The sequence below is a fragment of the Phragmites australis genome, chromosome 16 (genome assembly GCF_958298935.1).
Source record: "Phragmites australis chromosome 16, lpPhrAust1.1, whole genome shotgun sequence".
Lineage (NCBI taxonomy): Eukaryota > Viridiplantae > Streptophyta > Magnoliopsida > Poales > Poaceae > Phragmites > Phragmites australis.
Window position 1 is genome coordinate 6,331,364 of NC_084936.1, and position 14,228 is coordinate 6,345,591.

Below are 14,228 nucleotides of genomic sequence, written 5' to 3' on the forward strand. Positions count from 1 at the left end.
TGAGGTGATCCGTGCTGGAATGTTGGAGAGTTCAAACTCCTCGATGTTGTCATCCGGTAAGCTGAATTCCCGCTGAATGAAAGTAGTTATGGAAAAAGTATGCAATTAGCGTGAGCAAAATCATTTTATCATTGGATATTTATAATGAATAAAAGCAGCTATGAAAAGACTATGCAATTATCTTACATTTGAGGATTTCATATCCTTTGCTGCCATGAATAGCAGCATGTGACACTCAATGTAGAATTCGCAGGAGTTGCCCGGTGGTTGTTGGTGACACTGGAGAGGGAAAAAACCATCAGTTCGAAAGGAAAAAAATTGTAGTAGTAGAGTATTTGCAAATATGTCTACTGGCACTTACCGTGAAGATGGTCTTATGTGTTAGTGTGCAGGGCTCCTTCAGATCGTACTTTGGATCACAGCCATATACATGTCAAAAGCCCTACATTCAAAGAGGGATCCAATAGTCAATATTTGGTGTAAGTTTGAAAAGTTCAATATGTAACCTAAGTCATGAAGAGCTTACTGGTCGAGGATTTTTTTTGACTAAAGTATAGTCACATTTTCCCCGTTCGCCGTTAGGTCCCACCACTGGTCTTGATGAATCAAGGTACCAGACCAAGTTCCACTTGGGGGCAATGACCAATAAGATCTAGTGGCCACCCGTGTTGTGGGTGGCCATCAGGTAGTCCCTCTTTGAAAAGTGGCTCATTGCCCTAGCCACATATTCCACAATGAATCCCCTTTGTTGTTCAGTCAAAGAAATCGTCACATTTTGGGGTTCAAGGAATCCAAAGAGCTCCTTCTTCCTCGTTTCTTGTATCAAGTGTCTACAGGTAAGAAATTAGTTAGATTGGGGAATTTAGTGGTAATATTTAATTAACATCTAGTTTGAAAGGGCTTACAATGTAAAGCATTGCAATAACCCATGTCCAGGCCATCAAGGTTGAAGAGGTCGTATAAGTCATTGGAGCCCACAAGGAAGTAGCCGTACCCAGTCAAGAAGTGACGATTTTGGTAATATAAGATAATGGAAACCTTCTTCTCTCTACAACCTTGCAGGTAGTAATTATGCAACTCAACACAAGGTTGTCCCGCTAGCCAAAGTGGATCTGCTGGCAGCAAGGGCTTCCCAAGCTTGAATTTTGGGTTTTCCTTAGTCCAAGCGTCCCCTATCCAACGCTTCTCGGCGATTGAATCCTTACTAGAGAACTTGGATTTCTTCGACAGCTGCTTCTTGGACCCTGGCCTGGACTTCTTATTCTTCTCTAGGCTACCCTCAGGTTGCTTACTTGTAGATGGTAGAGTGGGCAAAGGCTTCTTCTTCTTCTCTAGGCTGCGCTCAGGTTGCTTAACTATAGATGGGGGAGTGGGCAAAGGTGACACAACTAGCGCATCTCGAGGCTGCGGTTAGGGTAGGGAATTTGAACGTCCAGGCGGATCGCTCCTTGATACCGTGTGCACCACGATGTCCCCCCTCTTCCATTGGATCCTTTGAAGACGAGCTTGACTCAGTTTTTGGATCTCATCATTAGGGAGGACAGGAAAATCTGTGTCCATGACATTGGCATGTACAAAATCCACGAAGATCACGACATAGCCAGGACGTATCAGAACTGTATGTAACACCTGGACATTTGGATGCACCTGGCCCTTTGCAACCTCAATACAATAGCCTCTAGGTCTTGTGACCAGCGAGCATGAAGTGGGCCATTGAGACGGTCTATGGTATCGGGCTCCATAGATGGAGAGAAGACAAGTTGTTCAACCTCCCTAGAGGCTTGACTACTCTTGTGTCCAGCAATGGGTCTATCACCCATTGGTGCACTAGGAATTACGACTCCCTGTGCCGCAAACCTTTGCAGGATGTCTTGATAAACAATCTCCCTAATTGATTGGATCAATGCTTCCACATCTATTGGAACTGACCTCTTCCTCTTCTTATACATCCCGACATGTCAGGGGAAGCCTAACTTCCAGCCCTGGGAACTGGACACGCCTCGAATGCGACATGGATGCTCAGGGTTTCCCAGCGTAGTGGAGAGCACGTCATGTTCCCTGACCCCAGTGAATGAACCTTCGGAGGAGTGGGTTGCTATTTGTTTCACCTTTTGAGCGACTATCTTGGTTTCGCTAGATTTGAAGGTGATTTCTCCACTATCTGACAGAGTACCCCTCACGCGTAAATACGACTGTGCTCGTCCCAGGAATTGCAACCAAGGATTCTCGCGGCCTTCGTTGGCTAACTTTGCATCCTCCCCCCTGCTATTTATCACTTGTCCCCATGTACCTGCCTGTGCCCAGATTGTGATTCTGCTTGTTCTTTGCCCAAAGCTACTTCTTTGCTGAACTCTCCGCTTGGAACATCTCAGAGCTCTTCAACACCACAAAAGCTTCCCAATCCTCTCTTTTAATATATGGGTACTTGCTGAAGAGCTCCAACTCTTTTGCCATATACTCATTTACAAGCTTGCTCTTGTGGCTTCTCCAAAGTTTGGCGATCATTTTCATAACACCCCTGCAAACCTTCGCCTTCATGTTCTCCAAGAACTCCAGAAACGTATTGACACCATCATTGAACAAGGCATTCTTTTGATCCACAGTGAGGTCATCGAACTTCAGAAGGGTCAATGGCACCTTCTCCCGAGCTTTAAGGCCTGCGAGCTTTTGTAACATCCTCAGGGCCTTCTTCTCTGTAGGCACACCATCATCATTGATTTCCGTGATGGTAATATTTTTAGTCGGCCACTTTGCTTGTGCCCTTAGCTTTCGCACTATTGCTCCACTGGGACCTGGTTGCGCAGACGTCTGACTGGGAGCTTGTGCTTCGTCAGAGGATCCCGATGATTTGTTGGCAGGCATCTAGTAGATACGAATATGCAGATACAATTGTATAAGTCTAAGTAACTATATTCACTTTTATATGAATTTATGAAAATATGATGTATTTCTTATCTAAAGCGAAGGATCCTACCTAAGGCTAAGATAGGTCATAATCCCATTCGAGGATATGTGGCCCGAGTAGGTTGCCATGCTCTTGTACAGTTCTGGAGAAAATTTCTGCAGCACCTCCCCTCTGTTCTCCAAATACACGTCTCGACAACGAGCCGAGAGGGTGTGTATCCCGAGAACAACAGGGAGACACCACCGAAATTCTCTCTAGAACCATACAAGAGTATAGAAACCTACTACTCGGGCCACATATCCTCAAATTGTCCAATGTACATGGAGAATTCGGGAGCATCTTCTTATAAATATGATGAGTTGCCAAGTCATATTTATAATCAAACACTCCTGAACAGGAGACGAGGTAATAGGTTACGCAATCTAAATTCATTTTTGGGATTTTCTTACAAATTTAATTTTAACCATCATGAACTTGTTGTGCAATATGCATACATTAGTGACAAGAATATACAACAGCAGGTAAACAAGAATAAGAATTAATGTGTGCTGTCATGACTGAACATAATAAAGAATAAAAAATAGGTAAACATGGAAATTGCAAATGCCAAGCATATAAATATCAAGAACATGTTTATGTTACCAAGTTTTACTCTCAGAAAGCGGGTTACGACTGATGTCGCCATCCAAACTGCTAAGTTCATATTGTCGCACCTAAGTAGACTACACTGTCACACACAACCTCACTTAGCCGCTGTCATCAACGAGTAATATAATCCGACATACCATTTGCATTCACCCCCGGCACACAAAGTATGGCAGACTACACAGAAGTAACTCACAATGGCGGATGAGGACGATGGCAGGAGGCATCAGCGAGGAGGGGACGGCGGGAGGCCTACCTCGATGTATGAGGATGATGGAGGCATGGTGGCGCAGGCTCCTTGGCATCGGGGTGCTCGTCGGGGAGGAGGCAACAATGGTGTGGGCTCCTCGTCGTTGGGGTAGTCGGGGACGAAGGCACAGGGGAAGACGATGTCGGGGGGGGGGGGGACGGATGGGGACAATGGTGGCCTCGGGGACGACCAGGAGAAGGAGGCAAGGAGGAATGGCAGTGGGCGTTGCAGGACTTAGGAAAAATTGGAGGCTAGGGTTCCCGTGCCCGTTAGAGGATGAGGTTATGTGATGTAATAAAATATTAGAGGTTGAGATTTTTTGCACCTAGTTTAAAGTAAACTTAGTGATGTTAAACATATGGTTTAGTTGCTTAATTTAACTTATTCATATCATTCGGCTTGAATAATATCATGGTCTTACTTGCTTCTATGTTGTTGCTTTCGCGTTGCTTTGTTTTTCTAAGTATATGCTGTAGAAATTTTGTAGTTTGGCATTCTTGTAGTGTAGTTGGATGGCATCCTAGGGTTTTGTGGTTCCTAGGGTGTTAAAGACATGATCTCTGATGAGAAACCCGCATGTTGTCTTGTACGACCTCAATAAATGCAAATGCTTCAAAGACTCCCCCACTCTATCAATCTTCGTGATGACAAAGCGTCATGTAGGCAACTTGTTGGGACCTTTGCCACGCCTTCTCTATACTTGGGACGTATGACAATCTGACCAGTCGAGGTATGAACCTCGGTCTGAGCCTTTAGATCATATGGGTGATCTAAGTTGAGGTGCTCACTCAGCTTTCAGCTGCTTCTTGGGCTCTCGTTTCTCGTTTGTTCCATGTTCGCACGCCCATCTCCATCCGAGGCTGTACTCTGGTCCAAGGAGGGGCAATTTGCTTTTGGAGGTGTTATTTCTACATACAAATTAATTTCCATATAATGGACCTCTTCATTATAGAAAAAAAAATATATTTATGAAAATGAAGACCAAGGATTGATACCACAATGTCCACATGTAGTTTCACTTGATATATGTATGTCGTTGTGTTAAATGTGAACATAAATTACAAATATGAAACTAAGCGTTTTCTTTTCCTATTACGACTTGTACAAACAAAGCATCACACTTGAAGACAGTTTTGATGTATCATTCACAATAGATCTCTTAAAGATAGTTATGTTATGTATTGTTAATGCACATATTTTCAAATTAGGATGTTTTTTGGACTATAGACTACATGTTTTTTGATATCTTGCCACATGAAGGCAGGATAGCTAGGCCGAAGCCCACAAAGGGAAGAGGTTGAACTGGGAATCACCGGAGCACCGGGGCAATGAAGTATCGAGGCAGCGGGCGGTGGGGCGATGGGGCACTTGGCGAGTGTCAACCAGAGCGACGGTCGTCGAGGCACCGGGGCAGTGGAGATTCAGGACAACAGGCGTTGGGGTGAAGGTCATCAACGTCGAGGCACCGGGGCGAGCGTCTGGGAGGCGGCCGGAGTTGGAAATTTTAGGTGTTGCAGCTAGGGGTAGAACACGCCAAATTTATACTCGAAATTATCACTGCCAGTTGTAGTATCGATCCGACAGTGATACAAGTATCGCTGCCGGATCGATACTACAACCGATAGTGATATATGGTATCATTGCTAGTTCTAAACTACATCCGACAATGATATTTAGAGGCATTTTTAAGCTTATTCTTGTAGTTTATTAAATCATAGTATTTACATTAAAGCATGTTCTTAATATTTTGTACAATATTTTTTTTATAGTATTCATATAGCTTATTAAAATCATATTTGCATTAAAGAATATATATCCTTAGTTATTAATTAACACTGTACAATATGTCATTAATTAATGCAAATTAAAGCAAATCCTTAATGAATACATACAAGCTTTTTTCATTTAATGGTTAGACCTTTGTTATGATCACGACGTATGTAAGTAGCTTCCTTAGTATCTTCTATTTGACTTAGGTCGACGTTCTCTCCAAAAGGAGGGAGGTCGTCAAATTTATTGTAGTCTTTCTCGTCGATGACATTATCAACTCGGATAGTCATTCTTTTTCCTTGAAAAACCACGTGGCGCTGCTTGTCGTCAGATCCTTTACATAGAAGACTTGTGTAGCATCATTGGCAAGTACGAATGGTTCTTCTCTGGAATCGATGAGTTTGAGGTCCATGGTAGTCATACCATACTTGTCGATGTTCATTCCTCCTAGGAGTCTGACCTATTGGCATCGAAAAATAGGGACATTCAACAGTCCATACTGGAGCTCCCAAATCTCCTCTATGAATCAATATTAGGTCTCCCAATTTCCATTACTATCATAGGCATCGATACGTGCACCGCTATTTTGATTGGTACTCTTGTCATCCTGTGCTCTCATATAAAATGTATATCCATTGATGTCATATCCTTGGTATGTTAAAATGTTAGTTGACGGTCCATGAGCAAGCAGTTTCAACTGAGCATCCTTTGTATTCATCCCCATCATGTGTCTACATAACAAATCGCCAAAAAGATCTCTATGCTCTCTCGTGATCTAATCATCTGATTTTGTTGGGTTTTTGGCACGTAGCATGTTCACATGCATATTGACATATGAGCTCACTACAACTTATTGTTGCAGAACTACGAAATGGGCTTGAGTGAAGGAAACACAATTGGTTGTATGGATTGATTTCGCACTATCGTCCCTATCCCCTGTAGCCTCCCCTCATAGCGAGATACATGCACATCAATCAATTTGAGATTCATGTAGTCAACGTGGAACTCAACGACATTCTTAGTTTCCTACACTATGGCAACGCAACCTTACGGCTAACCTCGGTTATAAATATATTTCTTTAGAACCCCCATCAATATGTCGAAAGGGTACATCTGATGAATAAACACAGGGCCAAGGATCTTTATCTCTCTTACGATGTGAACAATGAGATAGGTCATGATATAAAAAAAAGATGGAAGGAGACACATCTCAAGTTGGCATAGAGTATGAACAACGTCATCCTATAACTTTCGTAGTTTTAACGGATCGATGACCTTCTATGAGATCGTGTTAAAGAATGAACACATCTTTATCATCGGGTCTCGGACTTTCTCTGACAGAATGCCTCTTATTGCAACTGCAAGCAATTGTATCATCATCACGTGACATAATCCCTATCCACAAAATACCTGTCCAGAATTGATATGCATGCAATAAAGGACAATAAAAGATATTAGGAGAACATGTATTGTACCTATGATCAATTACCTTTTTTCCACAGTTTATTATCATCTAAACTATATATCTTCAACAAAAAAATTTAAAAGACATATATTAAGATCTTGCAACTTGGAGACATATATTAAGATCCTGCAAATTGGGAACACCCAGTGCCCCATACTCTTTTTCTATGCTAACACTATCCCAACTTGCTAAATAATAAGCAAGTGGCTTCTTTACTAAGCTATCTTTCATGCCACCTCGGATAAATTTTTTTCTGAAGAAACTGATTCATCTTTTTTCCCTTCCTTTCGCATACAAATAACAAGCAGAGATTTTAGTTCAATCATCAGTATAATAGATATGTTATCACATAAAACGTGATTAGTTATGACTTATTTATATATTTGTACTTCATCCGTGTGAGACATATTTGTTCTTGGCCTAAACAGCATTTTCTGCATATAGATGCTTGTAGCAGGTAATTAAGGAAGTGTTATGAACATGTCAAGAGTTGAATGACTCGATAGGTTATTGCTCTGCGTACCGGAAACAGTCTTGCTTGGTCAACACAAGTAAAGCGTGTGTTATAGCCTTGTACCACGTCTCCCCACATGCATGCATTATTTGCAGTGGATTCGTGCAAGTAACCACTGCACTCGGAACAAAATGGTGACCAAGTAAATGTCAGAAACCTTTTTTTTAACACAAGTGATCAGTGTCATCGACAGTATGACCAAGTAGATGAGTTAGTAGAGTGCAAAGATATTAGAAGAAAGCTTTGAAAAGTTGAAGAAGTTAACTCTGTTGTTTCATCAGCACATATACAAGCACGACTTTTCTGTTGTCCATGAGGCCATTTCAATCCGTTGATATGATCTACATGACTTGTTCTGTTGTCCATGAGTTCACACTGCCGCGTACGGCTATATAAGCACGTTTTTGGCCTCCATCGCCAAAGCATCGACGAGCTTAGCACAAATATACAGCAGACAGCAGAAAGCCAGATCGAATACAATGGCCTCCTCCTGCTTCCTTCTCGCCGCTCTTCTTGCATTGGTCACTTCTCAGGCCATTGCTTCTGATCCTAGCCCTCTCCAAGACTTCTGCGTCGCCGACAAGCACTCGCCCGGTATGTTTTCATTTTATTTCATCCATGCTCTGATGTTCTCTTGTATCAGATCAATGAACATACATCTGAAATATGTGATCTGGCACATGTAATTAGTATTGTTTTAATTGTTTATTACAAACAGTTGTATGTGTCACTTTCTGATCTTTCCGCGTGTATCTTACTTAATTTTTATATGCATGCAGTGCGGGTGAACGGATTTGTTTGCAAGGACCCTATGAACGTGAATGCGGATGACTTCTTCAAGGCAGCCATGCTTGACAAGCCTAGGAACACCATGATGAGCAAGGTGGGGTCCAAAGTCACTTTGATCAACGTCATGCAGATTCCTGGCCTCAACACCCTAGGCATCTCACTGGCACGTATCGACTATGCCCCCTTAGGCGAGAACCCACCGCACACCCATCCACGTGCCACTGAGATCCTCACAGTGCTTGAGGGCACCCTCTACGTCGGTTTCGTCACGTCTAACCCAGACAACAAGCTATTTGCCAAGGTGCTCAACAAAGGTGATGTGTTTGTATTCCCCCAGGGGCTGATCCACTTCCAGTTCAACCCAATCTACAACAAGCCAGCAGTCGCCATCGCCGCGCTCAGTAGCCAAAACCCAGGGGTAATTACGATTGCCAATGCAGTCTTTGGATCGAAGCCACCAATCTCGGATGATGTTTTGGCAAAGGCATTTCAAGTGGAAAAGGGGACAATTGATTGGCTCCAAGCTCAATTCTGGGAGAACAACCACTACTAAATAAGTCAAGCATGTGTTTATTGTATGGGAAGATTTCTTATATGCACTTTGCAGACAAACAACATGTGTTTTTAGTTTCGGTGCTACAACTGATGAAATAAAGGGCAAGTATATCTATAATATCACTGTCATTGCGCGTCCCATTAGGACATTTTTTGTGAACTGAGGTCTTCTTTTTTTCTTTTGGGAACATATTGGGACAGGTGAACTGAGGTCATAATATGCTACTTTGGCATGTTTTGTTCTCGCATAATGGAAAGAATACAATCGTTACAAAATATATGCATGATGTGACGGTATATAGTATTTCTAGATCCAGATTTACAAATGAATATATGCATGATGTGGCCCAGATTTCCAGTTATTTATTTGTTGTGGTTGCCTGCAAGGAGTGTATTGATCCTAGGCTGGTGTGACTCCTTTTTCTTTGACCTGGGCATGGTGAGTTGTCTAGGGGTGTTTGGGTCCTCGGGCGAGGCTTACCTCATCTAGCTGAGAAAGACAACTCAGGTACAACGCAAGCAACATCATCCTGTTAGCATATTGAAAAGTAGGGAACAAAACCACATCTTTTGCCAACAGGGATCTTAACATATCTTCAGTGACATTGGGGTCAAAGCCACCAACAAAAATCTGTGCTCAACAACAAAGACAGGTTATCAATAGCTAGATAAGAACAGTTGCTTGCACACAAGAAAGTAACACAAAGACTGCACGGTGGTATTGCTAGGATCATTGTTAGACTGAACTCCCTGAGCACTTTGTACTCTAAATAGAACACAAATAAAAAAGGCATAATGTAAGTTTACTGAACATTCAGAAAAAAATGTCTCATCATGCACATTATGAACTTCCACAGCTATAAAACTCTATTCGGTTCAATGCATTAATGCATATGCAGATATTCCATGCCATACTGTATTCGCAAAAGAGCATTTTTTGGGCAATCTGATTCACAATAACTAGCTCACGGAATATAAACAACATAGTACCAAGCACAAAGAATCACAACAAGCTGATGAAAAAAATATGCTGAAAATACTGTACTCCTAATTACATCCAACACCTACCAAACTCTATCTCCTAATCTAAATCAAATCCAACTCCTACCAAACTTGTCTCCTAATTAATTGGGAAGCCTGGATCTCCTACCATAACATCTACTAAACTCGCGCTACAATACCATCGGAAATACTGTGGTTCTACATATTGTTATCATTCTAGCATTGAATGGAGTATTTCCTAATCGTAGCTCAATTATGATAACTTAGCACCAAATTCCAATTCAAATATAAAGAACATATCAAATTGAACTAATAATATGATACTAAATAGATCAAAGAGGTGAAAATAAAGCGTATCGACATGGTCGACTACTTCATAGAGACAGATAGCATTCTATCACACTGTTGAACCAAGCAGCATTGAAAAACAATAAAAGAAACGGTTAGACAAACCTCAAAGCAAGTTTTGAGGTGGAAAATGACGCTTTCAAAAGACAACATGTTTCTCTACCAATTGTTGATAATTAGGCTACTCATTGCGCATGTCTTGGTTCTACATATCATTATCATTCTAGCGCGGAATGGAGTGTTTCCTAATTGTAGCTCAATTATGATAACTTGGTGCCAAATTTTAATTCAATATAAAGAACATATCAAATTGAATTAATAATATGATGCTAAGTACCTGTCTATTCAGAGTGCGAGAAGCGTGTACCTCGCCAGTGGACGGGAAGTAGCCGTCTACGCATGGCGGGGCCTGGGAACTATAGCGGCCTGGTGCGGCACGACCGGCCCAGCTAGGCATGCGGCAAGACGCCTGGCCTAGCCTAACATGGCATGCCAATGGCCAGCGCGGCACGCGGCGGCATGGCCGGCCTGGCCAGCACGGCACGCCTGGCGCTAGCCATTAGGCGCATAGGGCTGGCATGGCTGGCACACGAAAGCACGTGGGGGTACGGCTGATTAACCGGTTAAATAGGCTACTACTGGCCTGTTTAACCCATTAACCCATTTTTTTTTAATTTTGTAGCCGTTTTGTGACAGTTTGAGCTCTGAAAATGTCAAATAGTTTTGCAAAAATCATAATTTTTTACCTATAAATAGGGCTCCACCCTACCATTTCATTCCACACCAGCAACATCATTTGCTCCATTGTTTCCTCCTCTCATTATTGTCTCAAAGTTCCTGCGAATTTGTGAAATTTAGCACAATTAGGTTGAATTGTTGCCAAAAATATGAGAAATTTCAATACTATTATCCCGCTGTCTTGAAGAAATCTTGTGATTTTTTTGCACTGTTGTTCTTTGTTGTTTCTTCCAAATTCCAATCTTTATTTTATTATTTGATTATTTGTAACTCCAAATATTTGAATTATTTGTAGTGCTATTCGATATTGATCATGGACGATAGTGATCATGATGATACGTCCATCGATCATGACTTTTTTCTTGAAAGACTCTCAGGGGACTATGGAAACTTTGGTACTAGTGCTGCAGATGAAGAAGGACCTGACGGTAACCTTCCAATTGGTTCACATGGAGCAGCACCTCCATCGTTAGGCTCTATAAGTGCACACACATCAGCAAGCACCGGCTCCAAAGGATCAAGAGTCACTACTTCCAAAGTTTGGCAAGACTTCAAAAAGATCTACAGAGAGGAAGACGGGGTAAGAGTCATGTATGCTAAGTGTTATATTTGTAAATATGAATTATTTGCAAAGTCCTCAGGTGGAACAGGACACTTGAAAAAGCACGCCACAACTTGGAAGCAAAAGAGTGAAGTAGCCATGAAGCAGGCGGTGCTATAGTACAACCCCGACGGCTCTGTTCTTCATTGGGAGTATGACTCTGCCAATGCTCGAAAAGAGCTATACCGCTTTTTTGCAAGAGCGGATCTACCACTCAACATTGGTGAGTCTGCTGCATTTGAATATTACATTAATCAAGCTCATAATACTAGGTTAACGCATGTTTCTAGACAAGCAACTACTAGAGAGGTAGTAAAAAACTACAATGTGTGTCATAGCAAGCTTAAAGAAATGTTGCAAACATGTACATTTTCAATTGCTTTGACCTCAGACATATGGGCAGGTAGGGCTAAAGAGGATTATCTTAGTATGGTTTCTCATTTTATTAATAATGATTAGAACTAGAAAAGGAGAATAATATGTTTTCGGTCGATTGACAATGCGCATACTGGTGAAAATATTCCTGAAAAAATATCTCAAGTAGTTGAAGACTTTGAACTCACAAATAAAATATTTGCTATCACTTTAGATAATGCTGGTGCAAACTCTAAAGCAATGGATATTCTTATGCCGTTGTTTAGTACATATGCTGAATCTTTCTTGTTACATCAATGTTATGCTTGCCATATTATCAATCTTATAGTAAAAATCTGGTTTGAAGAGGTTGGATGAATACCTAAATGATTTTTATACTATAATATCTTTTGTGAACTCCTCTAACCAATGAATTGTAGCATATAAGCTGTATTGCATTGCAATGGGTGTACGTCCATGTAAGTTTGCTATGGACATGCCGGTAAGGTGGAACTTTATTTTCTTGATGCTCAAAAATATTTTACCATATAAGAGCATATTTGGTGTTTTTATTCATACACACTATCATCAGCATGGGATCAGACTTTACTCACAGAAGCACATTGGTATGTTGCCAAAAAGATACTTGAGTGTCTTGAATTTTTTAATGCAACTATGTGTTTATCAGGAGTTTATTATCCAACATCTTGTTTAGTAATGCATAATATTGTTGAAATTGCTACTCATTTAAATAGCTATGAAAATGGCAATCTTCTAAGAGATTGTGCAATGCCTATGAAATCTAAAATTTTAAAATATTACAAAGAAATTTCTTTATTGTATGCATTTGACTTTATTTTACTAATGTTCGTTCTAAATTATTCGATGTTTATAGTAAATATGAAATAAAGTATGCGAGAGTTCGCCTACAAAGAAATTCCTTTATTTTACTAATGTTCATTCTAAGTTATTCAATTATTTTTAATTTCTTTTATTTTCTTCGAAAATGACCCGTCACCACTCACCTCTCGTCTTAGCCTATAAATAGTCACCATCCTAATTCCTAAACTTCAGTTCCAGTGAGGCACTGATCACATCAACCACCCATCTCTCTTTTTCTACTTTTTAGCCAAAGGCACTTGCCCACTTCAACAAATCAATTCCATATTTTCATCCACAGATCAAGACGCCGATAATTCGCGTGCTTGGTCATTTGTATGGCAATATTTTGAAAAGGTCTTTAGAATAATTAACGGGGAACATGTAAAGTTTGCTAAGTGTAATATATGTAGCAATGAAATAAGTGTCAGGTCTACATATGGAACGGGGCACTTGAGGAAGAATGTTAAATATTACAAGAAAAATTCTAGGGTTTCTAATGAAACCATGTAATTTTTGGAGCATAGGGTGTACTCTTTTTTCCTTCTAATAGAAAGGTTTTTAATGAGGCAACCAATCAATAAATCTCATGTGATCTATTTTCAGTATCTATCTTTTAGAATTTTATAGCTTTTATTTTTGATTTTTTTCTATTTTTGGATCTCCTCCATGCCCCACTGCCCATGCCCGTTTGTTGGCTTCACTCCACCCGTGACCCCTCCACCGTGCTCGGGTCAGCCATACCACGCCGTGCCTCTGAGTCACGTTGTGCCTCCGGCCCGGCCGTGCCATCGGGCCACAATCGTGCCTGGCCTGGCCTGGCACAGCACGATGGCTAACGGGTCGTGCTATGGGCCAAGGGAGTGGCACGTGGGCCAACATGGCACGACTCATCACACTAACCGGGCTTGTTGGACTAGACCATAACCGGGCCATACCTAGATGGGCTCATGCCGGGCTGGCCCGACAGGTCCATTTGGATAGCATTAGAGGGTGATTGGTTGTTTGCACGAACGCATCCTGGCCTGGTGGATTCGTACAATCACAGAGAGAAGTGTGTTTGGTTACCCGTATATACTGTTCAAGCCTGGCTCGGTGGATGCAAATGTACACCCATAGTCTGGCCTGGGAGGGAAGCTTCCCTCTGTGACCTGGCTCGACAGATGCAAGCTCCTGCATAGCTCATGTAGGCAAACCCACTTATCAATGTCACAAAATCACCTTCATATGAGCAACCAATCAGAATCTCAGCTCTTGGATTGTACTGAGGAGACTATCGCATATATTCTTCTCTACGTGCATGTGGTCAATACAGTGATGAACGTCTAAGTATTTCCAATAATCAAGCTCCTAGAGAATTGATTTCTTGTTCCACAGTCCATTTTCATCACTCGTGGATGATCGTTTTCGCTT

General features: G+C 41.4%; 1 protein-coding gene across 1 annotated transcript; it reads left to right on the plus strand.

Annotated features, from left to right (window-relative positions):
- The first annotated feature begins 7,982 nt into the window (after positions 1 to 7,982).
- LOC133894748 (germin-like protein 8-7) lies at positions 7,983 to 9,011 on the plus strand. Its single transcript, XM_062334912.1, has 2 exons — positions 7,983 to 8,143; positions 8,329 to 9,011. Exons 1-2 carry the CDS (start codon positions 8,029 to 8,031, stop codon positions 8,889 to 8,891), a joined length of 678 nt encoding a protein of 225 aa, XP_062190896.1. The 5' UTR covers positions 7,983 to 8,028; the 3' UTR covers positions 8,892 to 9,011.
- The last annotated feature ends 5,217 nt before the right edge of the window (positions 9,012 to 14,228 follow it).